We start from the raw sequence: 18,265 nt of genomic DNA, 5'->3' as shown, positions 1-18,265 counted from the left end.
TCTTTTGTAATATATGAATCTATTACCCTAAGTGCCATTAACTTAAGACTGCTTGCAGAGACTGCAGGAAAAGTAAACTATTTAGTGGTCATTTTCTAAACATTACGTGTAGCAGTGACCCTGGGATCCTTTGCCATGGAGATGGAGATGGAGATGAACACCCACCTATTGGAGGAAAGGGAGTTGGAGTATCCAACTGTCAATGCCAGCAGGCAATGGCATGTGAGTTGTTGCAATTGTACCTGATGCTTTTTCTACTACAATTATTCTCTCTGAGCACGTTAAAAATAAAGTATCTGTTCGCAAGATGAAACATAATCAAAAGCTACCATCAGGTACAAACACTAGCCTATCCCTTTATCACCAAGAAAGAGGTAAATAATCTCATTTCATCCTTTAAAGATACGTTGCCAAAGGAAAAAATAAAATTATCTGCAATGAAAACAAAAGCTCTCTAATTTCTCTGATTTGTATTCCAAATTCATGGCTCTGACCTTTTCTTAAAACTTAAAGCATCACAAGGAAATCAGTGGGAAGGCAATCATGTGCTATCCAAATACTTAAAGAGCAGAAAAACTCACTGAAGTGAAAAAGGATTAGTAAAGGGTAGAAAAGAGGACTGGCCCCTCCCAGTTGGGGTGCACTGATTTGGGATTAGCTATCAGACAGAAAACCCACAAGCAATTAAAAGTTCTGACATCAGGGAACAAGCAAATATAAAACACTCAGCTCTAAGCGAGGTTCAGCAGAGAATGCCTTCAGGAGTTCAAGGTACTCAAGGTTTCTCTCTCCCATAGAGAGAAACTCTACGGGGAGTGGGTGGATTCCCACCAAAACTCCATGAGAATATGGGGGACTTGAAGCCCTGGAAACTAACTTGCTAGAAATATGCCCCCAATTCTTTCAGCTCCATGGATAAATGTAATTAATGGTGCTGACCTATTAATGAGTATTTTTGATAGATGACATCCATGAGAAGTATTTTTTATATAAACAGAAATTAAAATGAAGAAAATTAAATGACTAGGACAGGGGATTTAATTACATAGATACTATACCTGTCAAATTTTTAAAGGTAAATTACTATTTTTATCATTTTGGTAATGTCATCTTACAGACATGAAAAGCATTTTGAAGGTGGGTTGGGAAGGGCCTCATGCCATTTATAATGGTACAAAAAACTTGCATAATTTCATTTTGCTATTTTCTTTTCAGCTTGATTTTTATCTACGTGCCTCGGTCTCTACACAAAGGGCTGCAAACCAGAAGCTGTCCTGCATTCTTGCTTCAAGCAGAATGAAATCTCCTACACTCCTCTCTCTGGGTTACATGTTCCTAGTCCTGCTTTTTTTCCAGCAGGCCTGGGCTCAGTTCCCAAGAGAGTGTGCTACCACTGAGGCTTTGAGGAATGGTGTGTGTTGCCCAGACCTGTCCCCACTGTCTGGGCCCGGGTCTGACCGCTGCGGTCTCTCATCAGGGAGGGGCAGATGTGAGGTGGTGATAGCCGACTCCCGGCCCCACAGCCACCACTACCCACACGATGGCAGAGATGACCGAGAGGGCTGGCCCACACGCTTCTTCAACAGGACATGCCACTGCAATGGCAATTTCTCAGGACACAACTGTGGAACCTGCCGCCCTGGCTGGGGAGGGGCTGCCTGTGACCAGAGGGTTCTCACAGGTAAGTAGAGACTGAATGGATGCACAGTCCTGCATGGAACTCAACACATTTAATATTGTAGACCTTTGAATCAGTTGAGGTTTAAGAACTCCTAGAAATCATAAAACACAAGCCTTACTTTTCATAGCTGAGGAAACTTAGAGAAGCTAAGAAATGTATTTAAGGAGTTAAAGTTGAAAATCAGGTCTTCTAACTAACAACATTTCCTTTCAAAATATGTGTTGCACAATGCCTTTATAATAGGAACAATGCTAGATGTTCATGACTAGACCTTTCAGTAACTTTGCAAGGTAGTTATGTTAATTGTGAATACATATTGGAGCTCAGAAAGGTCAACTCCATGTAACTGGTGTGTGGGAAACCTGGAGTTCACACTGAGATCTGTCCAGCTCTAATCCAGAGATTCTTGCACAGCCCTTGCTGACCACAAAGACGTTCCCCACTCTGATGATCAAGTTCAGCCATTCTACAGGGTGAGCCTGGCCTGCAGCCTAAACAACAATAAATGACAGAAATTTAAATAGTAACAGGCGGCAATACTGGATTGTTCTCTTTGTCCCAAACATGAGATCAAGAGTTTCACAGAACCCTTACTGAGCTTTTGGTTTTAAATTTACATTATTGTGTTAGTTTCAGGTGGACTCCAAAGTGATTCAGTTATGCATATCTATTTCTTTCAGATTTTTCTCTTATAGGTTATTAAAAAAGATTGAGTATGGTTCCCCATGCTATACAGTATGTATTTGTTGGTTATCTATTTCATATATAGTAGTGTGTACATGTTAGTCCCAAACTCCTAATTTATCCCTCCCACCTACCCCTTTGGTAGTCATAAATTTGTTCTTTTTATGTGTGTCCTCTTTAATCATTACAACTCTATAAAGCAGGTATTTCTACATATACTTTACAGATGAAAAACTGATGCTTAGAGAAATATGTGCCAAGTAACAGAATTAGACCCTGGTCCTAACCACTATGCTAAACCACATACTATATTTTTGCAAAATTTATGGTATTAAAAGGTAGAAAACTACAAGAAATATGCAAATAGTGAGCAGAAGTCTACAACAGGATCATTGAATCATAAAGTCTATGGTAAGATTAAGGAAAGCTCTTACTCTATATAGAGTAAGTTGGAGAAAGAGGGAGGAGATCAGAGAGAGAAAGCAGACATGAAGAAGGGATTTTAGCAAAGGATATTTTTTAAAGTATAAAATGATGTGAGCACAGATGCAAATTATCATTCATGGGTTAGTGGGACATGGGGTTACAAGATGATTGAGTATTCTCTATCCATGCTCACATGGCAGATGTTTTCACATTTGAATTTTGTGTCTCTAAAGTCAGGAGAAACCTTCTGGACTTAAGTACAGAAGAAAAGAACCGCTTTGTCCGGGCCCTGGATATGGCAAAGCGCACCACTCACCCTCAGTTTGTCATTGCCACCAGGAGGTCAGAAGAAATACTGGGGCCAGATGGCAACACACCGCAGTTTGAGAACATTTCCGTTTATAACTACTTCGTTTGGACACACTACTACTCAGTCAAAAAGACTTTCCTGGGAGCAGGACAGGAAAGCTTTGGTGAAGTGGATTTCTCTCACGAGGGACCAGCATTTCTCACCTGGCACAGGTACCACCTGCTGCAGCTGGAGAGAGACATGCAGGTATGCATGAGACATGGCCACATTCATATCCTTTACAGAGAGGGTAACTTGTTTGTAAGTCATTAATTCACTGTGTCCTGAATGATCAAAACAGGTGATGACAAAGCAATTTCATGTTATTAACCTGCCTTTGGTGTTCTGTTAAATCTCTCCCTATGCAAATCGCTTCCTTATTAATTAATCTTTATCCTTTGTGAAGTGAAAAGAAAGTCACATCAATGGTCAGGAAGCCAAATGAGGTATTTGTAGGTGTGAACTAAAGCACTGGACATAGTCTACAACTCTGTCATTGAAAAAATGACCCTCATATAGTTCACAATATAGGACTCTCATTTGATCTGTCTCCCTTCTGAAATGTAAACCAATAGCCCCTCCTAGTTTGGATGAGGAAAGTGTATATGACTTTTCAGTCTTCCAAGTTCCAAATATATAGCTCATTTTATAAGTTGATGATTTTGTATGATATATACAGGGTTTAAACTACAAAAATAATACTTTTCATTTAAATTGGCATATTCTAATTGAACTCCTATGTTTCCATGTTCTCTACCACTTTGAGGCTTATAGCAGAAACCTACTAATAATATCCACTAGGTCAGACATCATTTTAATCTAAAGACATTGGGTTTTTTAGCATGAAGTGAAACTAAACAGTTATTTCCAGTTTATTTTTAATCAGATAAACTAAAATCACATTAAAGTAGCTGTTAAGATACTTTCTTATTGTTTCTTTTACTATTTGTTCTATTTTAAGAAAAGTATTGTCATTTTCAAATGAATTTAAATGTTTTTCATTATTGAAGTAAGTTGATTTACAATGCTCTACAGCAATATGATTCAGTTATATTGGTTTAGCCAAAAATTTCGTTTGGGTTTTTTAGTAAGATGTTATGGACAAACCCACACAGATGTTTTGACCAACCTTATACATATCTATGCTCTTTTTTATATTTTTTCCATTATGGTTTATTGTAGGGTATTGAAAATAGTTCTCTGTGCTACACAGTAGGACACTGTTTTTTATCCATTTCATATATAATATATGAATATATAATATATATGAATATATAATATATATATTATATATAATATATATAATATATATATTATATATAATATATGTATCATAATATATAATAGTTTACAACTGTCAATCACAAACTAATTTTTAACCACTTTAATAGTCTTAGAGCTCAACTAGGAAATCAACAAGTTGAATCTGTTTTCTAGGTGAAATAAGAGCAATGATTCCCTCCCCACAAATTAAAATCTAAAAATATCTGAGGGCAGGAAAAAATATCTGGGGGCAGACTCATGTATTGATTTGCAATACACTTATGCCCAGCATTATCCAAGAAAATAAATGGTTAGAAGGGAGAGAGTTCAAGCACTAAAATACAGAAAAAAATATTCATATGTACGTAGTCCATCCGTATGCAGTTATAGAGTGATTAAATGAATTCAGCTGCTACTCTGAACTTCATATTTTATAGCTCTGATTTCACATAAGACATTTAGTAGATTATGAGTAGATAAATCTGTCATTTGTAATCAACTCCAGATCTTCTTGCCTTCAAGTCATTTTCCCACGAGTGCATCAAAATGAAAGGGCAGGTGGAAAGTATCTAAAAGCTTCAATTGTGCCTGTGTAAACTTCAACCTCTATGACTTACATTTTTAAAACCCAACTTCACAAGCGATTCAACAAATTAAAATCTAAATGTAATGCACAGTTGAAATGCCACATGAATATGCTCCAGCTCCGAAATGCCAGTTGCTGAACCACAAACTGACTCTTAATGATCCCTCAGAAGCTGTCACTAATCTTTGTGAACCAGAACAATGGCTGCTCAACAAGGCCTCTAAAGCCCTGGAGATCAATAAGGAGGGATGCACTGGAAAGCTTTTGACCCTCTAAAATACCCCAAGGACAAGGATATGCTTCCTAGAAAGGGTTTAAGAGTAAAAAAGCAGAAAAATACTCAATGTTTGCAAGGTGAGATTAAACAATGGCAATCCCTACATTTATCCCACACTCTAAATATAGTTCCCCAAAGGCCTAAAGGAATGAGAATAATAAGTACAATAAATATATCTTTAAAGGAACCCAATAAAATAAGCATGTGATCTTGAGCCCAGCATTTTTTTATTTGTTGAGATCAGCTCTAAATGGAAACTAGGTCCCTGGGCTAAAGAACAGCATGCTTAGAAAAATATTCAGCTTCCGTTAAGCATTTCCTGTCTATATTGGTTTCTGGCAAAGGCCTGAGTCTTCATAGTTTAGATTCTGAAGCAGAGTCTCTAAGTAAAACACCAGGCAGATAAGGCTAATTTCAAAGAAGCCTCTATAGTGTGTGGCCAAAATAAAATCTAATGCCTAAAGTTGACTCAGTTAAATTAAAAAACAGAAATGAAATAAAAAGCACTGCTTCACATAATATATCTCAAGGCTGGATCTAACTCCAGACAAGAGTTTGTGATACTTCAATTAGAGATAGGAAAATGGAAGGAAGAGAAAATGTCAAAGAGTAGAAGTTATTGTTGATAATTTTTAGTATAACCAACTTGCCTGAAAAAGAAAAGACATCGCCCCAAAGCATTTGCAGAAACTTCTGGTATAATGAATTGAGTTTCATTCCCTCTAGTGCCTAAGTGACTTCTTGTCGTAAATCAGGAGCTTTGTTAAATAAGGGATCTTAGTCCGCTAGCCCTGCAGACACACTAACTGGTTCCCAAGTGGCTGAGAAAACTAATAGAAGCAGGCTGCCAGGGAGTAAACCAAACAAAGAGAGCATTTTAAAAAAAAGCAGAGAATGCTAACAGAGTTTCTGTGATCTAGGAAATGTTGCAGGATCCTTCTTTCTCCCTCCCTTACTGGAATTTTGCCACTGGGAAGAACACCTGCGACATTTGCACCGATGACTTGATGGGATCAAGAAGCAACTTTGATTCCACTCTTATAAGCCCGAACTCTGTCTTTTCTCAATGGCGAGTGGTCTGCGAATCCTTGGAAGATTATGATACCCTGGGAACCCTTTGCAACAGTAAGTTTCAAATGACAACTAGGATTTGGAATTCCCTATTAGATAAAGAGATTAAATGTGCTGCCAGAAGGCCTTTCATTCTATTAAGGACTTCAGACTGAAGTTCACTATTATTATAGAGAATGGGTGTACAGATATTCACTAAGTACCTAGGATAGTCCAGGCAATCTGGGGTGCTCCAGGGAAAAAAGAAAGTACCTACACATTTTTCCATTGCTTTTTCTGAACAACTTTGTTGGTGCATTGCTTGCTTTCTTATTTTGGAAATGTCTATTTGTATTAGTTAATCCTCTTAGTAAGCCCAGCACTGCTTTGTGGTCATGTGTCTTGTACTGGAATTTCACAGAAAATGTGTCCCTAGGAAATGTGAAATCTACAGAAAGAATTGGAAGTACCTTGGGAGTAAAAAAATATACATTTAATAATAATAATTGTTATATAAAGATTACTATTATTTTGTTATTATATTATTTTTACTATTATGTCACTTTGATTTCCAACCTTCTGACTAGATTAATGAAGAGAATGCTTAACCAACTGTCCTAACATCCTTTCTCCAGTGGTCTGAATGCCTTCTGCCATAGGTCATGTTTCTGTCTTTAGTGGAACAGTTCCTGTGAAGCTGTCTGTTCTCTTCCTTGGATCCTATTTTTACCATCTCCCTTGATACTAACACAAGGTCTTAATTATCAGAGTCTTTCTATCTCACTTTATTTTTCTTCTTCAGGCATGTCTAAATATTTTGAACTTTTGTTCTTCCATATAAAAACTAGAAGTATTGAAATTTATTTTTTTCATTATTGTACACATAACATTTATTCTGCACATATTTTAAGCACCAAATTAAAGTACATTGTAAACTTAGAATATTTTAAATAGAACAACAAAATTAGGTAGATTTTTTACCATTAGATTATTTAGCTGTATATAGGAATAAGAGAAGTAACCATATATAAAACTTTATATAAGTATAAAATTAGAATTTTTGTTTGGTGAAATGAGATGAAATTGAGGATTGGTGTATATTTAGGTACCAAAACATTCATCTCTCCCTGTGACTTTTTTTTTTTTTAATTTGCTTGCATATGGACAACTTCTGTCATTGCACCTATTAACTTATTATGGATTAGAGTCCTGTGGGATTCCCATGCAGGAATGAATGAAAAGTTCAGAGTGTCTGAAGCAGAAAGTAGATTTGAGAAGTATTGTGTAGAAAAAGAATATGTCTTTCATATGATGAATTAAAAATAGCTTAGTGGCTGGATAGTTTAGTGGCTGGAAGAATATTAGGTGTCAATAAATAACTCTTTGGTGGTGGTTTAGTCACTAAGTTGTGTCCAACTCTTCAGACCCCATGGACAGAGGAGCCTGACAGGCTACAGTGCATGGGATTCTCCAGGGAAGAATACTGGAGTGGGTTGCCATTTCCTTCTCCAAAATAACTCTTTAGTGTACCAAGTTTGGTGCATTCCTGGTAAATGGAGAGAGACTGTCTAGAAAGCATATGAGAACATATGCATGGGATGTCCAGGGAAGCTTCACTCTAAAGATGTACATGTATGTGTGTCCTGTAAAAGACGACCAGTGAAACCACAGGGATGGATAATTTTACTGGAGAAGAAAAGTAGAGGGAGGAAAGAATTATCGTGAGAAAAATATTTTATCAAAGCATTTGGCATCATATCAGACACATTAATGGGTATTCAATAAAATGTTATTTTTCCTTTTTTCTTTCATGGGCCTAATAAATAAAATAGTTCTGGTCTAACTTCCTATATTTCCTGCCATCCACTACCCGCTTCCATTGCCACATGCTCCAGGCTAGCTGTTCACCTAACAGGCTCCCTCATACAGATCAACCTTATCTTTTCATAAGTCAACATACACCAAACAACTATTTAGCTTCAATTATATGCCATCCCTGGTGGCTCAGAGGTTAAAGCGTCTACCTGGAATGAGGGAGACCCGGGTTCGAGCCCTGGGTCGGGAAGATCCCCTGGAGAAGGAAATGGCAACACAGTCTAGTACTCTTGCCTGGAGAATCCCATGGAGGGAGGAGCCTGGTAGGCTACAGTCCATGGGGTCACAAAGAGTCGGATACGACTGAGCAACTTCACTTTCACTTTCATATGCCATCTACTGGATCAAGACTGGAGGACATACTGGTGATCAAGAACAGAGTTTGTGCTCTGATGGGGCTTATATTATGCACAGAAAAAAGCCTGTCATCCTTTATTATTATCTCTGCTTAAAAATGTTTGACTTGTAAATTTTTTCTTATTTTACTTCTGGCAATTTTCCTCAGATATTCAGGGCTCTTTGCAAATCTGTATACCCAATGAAATCTTCCTGAAGCTGCCCAATTGGGAAGAATTAGTATTCTCTCTCTCTTTTTTTTTCCTCTCTCTCCTTCCCTCCTCCATCCTTTCCCTATTTCTTTCTCTCCCTGCCTGTATCCCCAAAGGCATCTTTATATTCCTAGGGATATATATTATCCCTAGTATAGCAGCCCTTTGTTTACCAGTTTATCTTCAGTTCTGTTCAGTTCAGTTCAGTCACTCAGTCATGTCCGACTCTTTGTGACCCCATGAATTGCAGCACTCCAGGCTTCCCTGTCCATCACCAACTCCCGGAGTTCACTCAAACTCACAGCCATTGAGTTGGTGATGCCAACTCATCCTCTGTTGTCCCCTTTTCCTCCTGCCTCTAATCCCTCCCAGCATCAGAGTCTTTTCCAATGAGTCAACTCTTCATATGAGGTGGCCAAAGTACTGGAGTTTCAGCTTTGGCATCAGTCCTTCCAAAGAACACCCAGGAATGATCTCCTTTAGAATGGACTGGTTGGATCTCCTTGCAGTCCAAGGGACTCTCAAGAGTCTTCTCCAACACCACAGTTCAAATGCATCAATTCTTCAGCACTCAGCTTTCTTCACACTAACTTTCAAAACTTTTATTTTTCACATTAATTGCTGAAAAATATGTGTTGATTGAAATATAGATCACTTCCCAAAGAGAGTTAAAGTTGTTTTAACATTATTTCTTTGAAAGCTTGAAACAACATTAAAGAACAAAATTCCATGTAATGCGAAATATGGCTTTCAGTGTCGAATTTTGGTTTATGAGATTGTATTCACAAAATTAATCTTCCACGGAACTTCTGTTTTAATGTGTTCTCTTGAAAAGAGAGATTTAACATATACTGATATGTTAATAACATTATACTGATTTAACGAATACAAGGACCTCTATCTGTTTTTACAATTATCTTTTTCTTCAGGTGATTCTATCACATATTTTCCCTTTTCACAGAAGTTGGACATGATAACCTAGGTTTTATCACTTTAATACCACAGAATATGCATTTGAAATTTTTTCTCTTCTACAAAGGAAAACCTGTCTTTCTGTGTTCAAGACCCCATGTATACAAATTTAATAAGGAAAGCTAAGATCTCTAAATGTTCTATATGTGTTCTCATACCCCCTCTTTTTCCCAGGCACTGAGGGTGGGCCAATTAAGAGAAACCCAGCTGGAAATGTGGCCAGGCCAATGGTGCAACGTCTTCCTGAACCACAGGATGTCGCTCAGTGCTTGGAAGTTGGTTCATTTGACACACCTCCTTTTTATTCTAATTCTACAAACAGCTTCCGAAACACAGTGGAAGGCAAGTAAACAAAACTGGTGCTCTGAATTGATCTAGTTGTTACAGGAAAAATTCAAGTGTTCAGATTAAATCTCTTTTAAAAAAACCTTTGAATGCCATATGGATCCTGTGATGTGTATGTGATATGAACAGGGCTGCCTATCATTATATAGTCACAGTCCTCTGCTAAATACAACTTTCTTAAAGAAAAGCGTAGCCCCTGAAACTCTTTGTATCACAGGAGAATCCCTTGGAAAGGATCCTCCATTCTCTTAAAATACCTAAAAGGTATTTAAACTCAAATTTCTGTTAAGTAGCTGGCCAATATGGATATAACTGTATCAAATTTTAGTATAGGCAAATAATATTCAAGACTTGGAGATATTATTAATTTTTTTCTTAAAAAAAATCCTGAACATCCAATAGTTGACATCAAATAAACAGTCTGGTTTGGGCATATGTATTATTGAGGTATCATCCTGAAAGTTTTTTTAAGAACTATAAAAAATCAAACTAGCATCTAGAGATATTTAATTTGATTTTCTTTAAATAATTCAAGTATTTTAAAGTTGAGAGACCAAGTCCAAAGAAGTGAAAAGATATCCAGCTAGTTAGTAACAGAGCACAGATTCAAATCAAAAATTTCTATGTCCTCTAAAAAAATTATATCATTTATAATTATTATATAAAAAACTTTTATACCTCTAAATTATTCATGATACATATTTAAAGTCTTAAAAGAACAGAATCACGTTTAACTTTATTATAAACTTGTTCTTGTCAAATTTTACCTTAAATACAGTATCGTACATGTTAGACCACCCTCCCCGCCAACCGAAAAAGGGAATAGATCTCTCTTTCCCTTGATCTAAGATACTTGATATATAGATCTGATAATTATTTTCAGTTATCTCCCTTTTTATCATTAAAATTAGATGCCATTCTTTCCTATCTTTATGTTAATTTTAATAACTACATATGAATGCACTGATTTGGAGATTCCTCAATAATCACCATATTTTGACTAAAGCGGTATTTATAAACTAATGCTGTTAAGTAGTGATTCTGTAAAGAATTTAAGAATATAAGAGTGTATTTTATTGATGCCCAATCAAAAGACAGATTATACTGATTTCCAGACAGAATGTACAAAAAGGTTAGTGCCTAACCATGTACAATGTAGGCAGTCTTTAAATGTTTTATGAGTCAAAAAAATAATAGAATAAACATATAAAAAAGAATAATGAATGAATGAGTAGCTATAATTACACTACTGACTTAATGCACTTCAAATTCTAATATTGCTTTTATAATATACAGGCATACCCTGCTCTCCCACCTCTGGTCTTCAAGCTAACTACACACTTATAACTCCATCCCACATCAGAGACTCCCAACTTCCATTGGTGATCTATCCATGTATTCTCCCTAATATACTTACATGAACAATATGTGATGAAAGTATATATGGGAAGTATATCTGTTATATATAACATATGGGAAATGTATATATTACATGTAATAGGTGTGTAATATGTGGATTATATATAAACAGGGATATGTATGATGCACGACTTCCCAGGTGGTACAGTGGTAAAGAATCTGCCTGCCAATACAGGAGGCGCAGGTTTAATTCCTAGGACAGGAAGATTCCCTAAAGAAGAAAACAGCAACCCACTCCAGTATGTTTGCCTGGACAATCCCATGGACAGAGGAGCCTGGAGGGCTACCATCATGGGGGTCTCAAAGAGTTGGATGCAACTGAGCATACATGCACATATATGAAACACATGTGAAATATATGTAGTGCATAATATGGAAATGTTTTTGGAGAAGATATAAATATATATATGTGTGTGTGTGTGTGTGTATATATATATATATATATATATATATAGAATAGAGAGCATTCTCAAAAGTTCTATAAATGTTTTGACAGCAGTCTTTTCAGATATTTAAAACTAGTACAGAGATGATAAAAAAAAGCTCTGAGAAATTCTAACTTCTCCACAGAAATAATTTTCTAAAAATACACATGCTGACAGTCTGAAGCAGTAAGGCAGGAGACTAAAGTAACATCTGGCAATTTAAGTTCAGGGCAATCAGAGCTGTGTCCTCCCAATTGTATCAGCAGTTTTTGTAGAAGCTAGAGATTTCCATTGTCTTTATTTCCATGTAGACCAATGTTAGCCTTGTCAAAATAGAGTGCTCTATATATTTTGACTGGTATCCTTTGCAGGTCATTATTTTTAACCTAGAGGCTACACTTAGAATGTCATGCCACTAGCTTCAAACTAACCTAGCTTTTACTACAGCAAACAAATGTCACCAACCATAGGTTCAGAGAAGCAGTGCTATTACACCAAGGTAAAAATTGGCCTGACAAGCTCAGGAAAAATTGTTTCCCAATATAATTACTGCTTTAGACTTAAAAAGTCAGATATTTGTAAAGGATTTTACTATTCTCATCTTTATTTTTATATCTAGGTTACAGTCATCCCACAGGAAGGTATGACCCTGCTGTGCGAAGCCTTCACAATTTGGCTCATCTATTCCTGAATGGAACAGGGGGACAAACTCATTTATCTCCCAATGATCCTATTTTTGTCCTCCTACATACATTCACTGACGCAGTATTTGATGAATGGCTGAGGCGATACAATGCTGGTGAGACTCTTTCATATGCTTTTTGCAAACTCAGCAAACAAGACTGTTCAGATGGCATAGTTATCACATTAGGCTAAGAACTTGACACATTTAAACTACGCTTTACAATAGGATAAAATAGCTCTAATATTTAGCTATTTCCAAAAATTTTAAACCACTCAAAAGGCAGATAAGAAGTCTCTCAGTATGGTAATAGAAAGACGAGACTTATTAACATTCACTAGGACTAAAAACTAATCCCTTCACCACTTTACCATGTAAAGATGACTAACTACCATGTTTCCCCAATTTTTCTTTCTCATATCTTCCAATGAACATCCTCATTGCTTTTCATATGGATGTGAAAACCTTAAAGAGCTCTTCTTTGATACCCCAAAGACAGAAAAATTATACTCATAAACCGCAGTTCTGATTTTTATTATGTTACAGCCTCTCACAAATGGAAATTTTATTCAACTTGAAAAGTTAATGCTGGTTTTTATATCACACCATAGAACATCTCTTTTAAGTTCATTTGAATGCATTCTTTAAAGTGTTATTTAGAGGCTACTTTCTTTTCACTCAGCTGAGAGGGTTATATTACTGTTTGAACGATGAATGTGCTTTTACTGGTTAAAACATCATAAATTTTCACATTTAAAATTGTTCTAAATTTTGGCTCATGTACTTTTATTTCATCAAGGACATAAACATAATATTGGAGATTATCTACTGATTCATCTATTAATTCAGCCACCTCTTACTTCTGTGCTCGTGTGTGGTGTGTGTGTGTGTGTGTGTGTGCTTGTGAGAGAGAGAGAAAATACAGTAGTAGATTCTAATCTAACCTGATTTGGACTATGAATTGATGAGTTGGTCAAAAGAGTTTGTTTCAACTGAAAACCATTTAAGAAATAAATAGCCTAAATATAAATATTTATCTACTTATTAATCTTCTATGAAGTCACTGATTGGGAGTTCCACCTGATTTTTCATGTGTATTTATATATATACATGCAACCATAATGAATTATCTATAATTTGCATTGCCTATTTCTTTAAAGTGAAACAAGAAATTCGCAACCCTTGTGATGCTGAGTACAGTATTATCCTAAATTTTCATAAAGTTTCCCTAACCCTTTACAGTCATAGTTGCCCACTCCTAATTCTATAGCAGTGTTATAGCCATTCATTCTCAGTAAATCTTTCCAAAGCATTCCATTTATTTATTATAAAAACATTCCTCTCTTTTTACATTTATAACTATCAGTTTATACATGTTTTGTTATACTACTTTTGTTTCAATAACAACTCGAATTAATAGGTTTGTGGATGAACAAAACACACTTTTATTAGACATTTATGTCTGGTAACTAGACAGCAATGTATAAGCTGACAACAAGCATATGTAACTAGACACAGTGTATGGGGGAGAGTTTCTTCGTAGACAAGTAATATTAGGAAGGGGGATAGGGAGGACTGTGTAAATAGAGAAAGAAAGATGGTCCTAAGAAAGGAACAAAGGAGCCACTGTTGCTGGAGCAGAGGAGGGAGGGGGATGAAAAATGGAGGGAGATGACAAGGCCAGAGGAAAAACTGGAGCAGATCCTTAAAGGCATGGAATTTAACTCTGTGCGAGATGGGGAGCCATTGAAGGATCTGACATAGGGAAGTAATATTGCAATGCAATTGTTACTTTTATTAGTCTTCTTTTCCTCCATTTATTTTAATGGACATAACTTTTTGATGCAGCTGAAACTGAACTGAGTTGAGGCTGATTCAGTAAAGAAAAAATAGGAAGCTTAAAATATTATCTAAGTTATTAGCTTTAATATCTAACTTTAATAAGTAATTAGTATGAGTGCTTTGAGGTCATGAATCCTGTCTTTGGTTCAATGCTGTAGCTCATGTGCCTAGGTCAGTGCCTGACATGAGGAGGAACACAATAGACTTTAATGGATACATACTTAATTACCATTAATTCAGAGTACATTTGAAATCATTAAATTTTAAAGTAATTAAATTTAAATTTACAAAAATATAAACACTACCTGCCATTTCTATGATCAATGTTTCTTTAGAGTAGATGTTAAAAAATTCTCCTATGCTTCACAGGATTGCAGTGACTATCCAGGTAATATACTTCTTGCAATACTTCTATACTTAACTAGCCTTCCCACATATTTCAGCTCTTCTAAACATATCCCCACTAATGTCTTGCCCAAACCCACTTCCAATTCTGGTTTTGTGACATTCCACTTGGCATTTAATTGTACCAACATAAATACAAACAACAACAATAAAGAAAGATTTTTTGCCACAAAGAGCATCACTCCTTTTATCTCTGATAACAAAAAGGCACTAATAACACAAATGCCTATGATTTGTATTTAAGTGGAAAGATGAAAGGTGGCAAGAAACAAATAGTATTATACGACCTTGATTCGAAATGTTAAATGCTTTTTGATGACAGAGTAAGAACCCAGGGAATAAGCTCACATTTATTGCTCTAATTAAACAGAAAAAATGAAAAGTACTAAACAGAAATATACATAGTCAAGGACAAACCTCCATCAGATACACTGCCTCCTAAATTTAAACAACAGATGATGCTACAGCAAATTACAGGTTCAGTCTTTCTTTAGCTTTGAAAATAAGTTTAATGAATTTTACCTAAAATAGTTTCTGTAATTTAGAAGTAAAACAACTAATGATTATCATATTAAGAAAATACTAAAACTTTCTTACTTTTAAACTTTCTTTTTCTATTGGATGACATGTTACTATTGTACTCAAAGCGTGTGAGCTCTGTTTCATGCAATTCCCAGTTCTGCTGTTATAATTTTTTATGTCATTATTCAGTATAAAATATGAAAGAACTTTTATTGTTACCCTTGAACATTTTAAGTCACCTTCAGAACATAATAATATATTAATACAAACTGATTATGTCTATTAACAAGGTGTCTTTGACATATTTTAGATATATCCACATATCCACTGGAAAATGCCCCTATTGGACATAACAGACAATACAATATGGTACCATTTTGGCCTCCAGTTACCAACATAGAAATGTTTGTTACTGCTCCAGACAACCTGGGCTATACTTACGAAGTTCAATGGCCAAGTGAGTACTGAAAATGTATTTTTACTGTGGAAATTTCCAAAATCAAACTTGTTACCTTTAAAGTAATCTCAGTTTTCTGAGATAAAGTAACCCACAGCTTTCCACTATGATTAAATAGCTTTGTTTGAATTTTTATTTGGGGGTAAAGAGAATGAATTTAAAATTTGTTGGGACCCCATTCTGACCTGGTTGAGCTGGTTACATAGCACTCTATTTTGTTTAATACTTACAACCCTCTGAGGAAGGTATTAAAATCCTCAATTTACAAATAAGGAAGATGCGATAGGAGTAATTATCAAAGATCACCTTTCTAGAAGCGCAGAGAATGAATTTTGAGCTTAGCCCTGTAAAATATGCCCTGTGTAATACACTCTTATTTTTCTACGACATGAACGTGCTTCTAGTTGTTTATCTTAAAAGACATGAAGTGAGGCACTCTGAGCCGTTTTAAGAGAGGTTGTGAAATTCAGAATCTCCTGGTTTAATTTTAAATCCTTTTCTTAACCAAGGCAATGGGGTTCAGTGGAAGAGCACAAAAATTGGATCCTGAAAGATCTGGGCTCCAAAACCAGCTCCACCGTCTACTAACCAAATGACCTTGGGCAAGTGATTTAAACACTGAGCCACCATCTCCTCACCTTCAGAGCAGATATAATAACTATCCCAATAGGATGCAGTCATTATGAGAAACTGGGGAGTGCTTTGAAGATGCCAGGTGCTATAAAAGGCAATGTGGCCAATAAAAATTAAATACAAGGATTTTGTCAAGTGCCTGGAACAACGCCTACATTTAGGATATCAATTTTGGCAACAATTTTACTATTTATTTTTTGCTCTCATTTTATTTGCAAACAGGTCGGAGTTTTAGCATTTCTGAGATTGTCACCATAGCAGTAGTGGCTGCATTATCACTGGTTGCGGTCATTTTTGCGGGCGCTTCTTGTCTGATTCGTGCCAGAAGCAACATGGATGAAGAAAATCAGCCTCTCCTTACTGATCAGTATCAACACTACATTGAAGAATATGAAAAAATCCATAATCCTAACCAGTCTGTGGTCTAGTGACAAGTGTAATTCTCATATGCATTTGAATCATAAAAACCACATGCTTAGAAAATAATAGGTTGAGTTACTAACTGTATGTTCTTTACTCTGTTACTTCCTTCCTGTGCATGTGCATATTGGAATTACAATCTCCAGATATTATTTTCCAGAACTGGGGAAAGTCACAATATTTTCAATGGTTTCTAGTTTTTCAGTTCTACTTAAATAAAAGTGTGTGTGTGTGTAGGGGGGGGGGGCGGTGGTGGTGGGGGCTTCCCTGGTGGCTCAACTAGTAAAGAATCTGCCTGCAATGCAGGAAACATGGGTTCAATCCCTGGGTTGGGAAGATCCCCTGGAGAAGGGAAAGACTATCCACTCCAGTATTCTGGCCTGGAAACTTCCATGGACTACAGTCCATGGGGTCTCAAAGAGTCAGACACAAGTGAGCAATTTTCACTTTAAAATGGTAGGTTGGACCTTGAGAGCTTGTTTGGAGGTTCTAGCAGGGGAGCGCATTTGCAAAACTAATACAATTATGTAAAGTTTAAAAATAAAATAAAATTGGAAGAAAAAATAAATAAATAAATAAAATGGTAGGTTGTACCAATTCCATGGTATTTAAACAAATATGAAGATTTGGGGCATGTTTTAAAATTTTAAAGGTCAACAAAATGACAATATAAATAAGTTGCTGTACTTTGTTTATATTGGAAAGAAAAACCATGATTAATAGTAAACTGATTAAAATACATGAGTAGGACACAAATGGACTTATTTATGAAGCAGAAACAGACTCACAGACACAGAAAACAAACTTAGGGTCACCAAAGCAGAAAGCAGATAGGCGAGGGATAAATTAGGAGCTGCGATTAGCAGACACGAACTAGCATATAAAAAACAGATAAACAACAAGGTCATACTGTATAGCATGGGGAACTGTATGCAATATCCTACAATAAACTATAATGAAAACGAATATATATATATATATATATATATATATATATAATTGACTCACTTTGCTGTATACCAGAAGCTAACACTATAAGTAAGCTATACTTCAATAAGTTTTTTTTTTTTTTTAATGACTAGGCATTTCTACAATGTTAAGATGTAAATACATTTCCATTCCTTGGCAGTGACCAACACATATAAAGGAAACTACATTTGTAGTTTAAGTTAATCATGTGATATTATAAATGGGATCCTAATTAACTTTTTAAAACTGATCTTCCCCTTAAGGTTCAAGGCCACAGAAAAATCACAATCTTTGTCACACTTTGGAGAGGTAAAAGCTTTACTTTGTAAAAAGAAAGTTAATAGTGTCTGTACTTGAACTGTGTTCTCCTATCTGTCAATTGATTGACAAAAGAACTACCCATCCATGGTTCACCTCCCACTTCCTCTTAGAGGC

The 18,265-nt window shown here is 35.9% G+C and overlaps 1 protein-coding gene across 2 annotated transcripts; it reads left to right on the top strand.

The window, feature by feature from the left end:
- The first annotated feature begins 620 nt into the window (after nt 1-620).
- On the top strand, nt 621-16,927 carry TYRP1 (tyrosinase related protein 1). Of its 2 annotated transcripts, none has more exons than XM_061425296.1 (8): nt 621-771; nt 1,216-1,681; nt 3,025-3,347; nt 6,187-6,391; nt 9,886-10,053; nt 12,520-12,699; nt 15,662-15,808; nt 16,664-16,927. In XM_061425296.1, exons 2-8 carry the CDS (start codon nt 1,297-1,299, stop codon nt 16,867-16,869), a joined length of 1,614 nt encoding a protein of 537 aa, XP_061281280.1. In that variant the 5' UTR covers nt 621-771; nt 1,216-1,296; the 3' UTR covers nt 16,870-16,927. The 2 variants fall into 2 exon arrangements, with proteins under 2 accessions (XP_061281280.1, XP_061281281.1); XM_061425297.1 differs by lacking the exon at nt 621-771 and adding an exon at nt 865-1,075.
- Nucleotides 16,928-18,265: the final 1,338 nt, after the last annotated feature.

The sequence above is a fragment of the Bos javanicus genome, chromosome 8 (assembly GCF_032452875.1).
Source record: "Bos javanicus breed banteng chromosome 8, ARS-OSU_banteng_1.0, whole genome shotgun sequence".
In the NCBI taxonomy this organism is placed as follows: Eukaryota; Metazoa; Chordata; class Mammalia; order Artiodactyla; family Bovidae; genus Bos; species Bos javanicus.
Note: the sequence above shows the minus strand (reverse complement) of the source record. Positions and strands in the feature narration are given on the sequence as shown.

Coding starts and splice junctions, on each gene's coding strand:
- TYRP1 (XM_061425296.1), top strand. CDS start 1,297: ATGAAATCTCCTACACTCCTCTCTCTGGGTTACATGTTCCTAGTCCTG. Junction 1,682..3,024: donor TGACCAGAGGGTTCTCACAG/GTAAGTAGAGAC, acceptor GTGTCTCTAAAG/TCAGGAGAAACCTTCTGGAC. Junction 3,348..6,186: donor AGCTGGAGAGAGACATGCAG/GTATGCATGAGA, acceptor TCTGTGATCTAG/GAAATGTTGCAGGATCCTTC.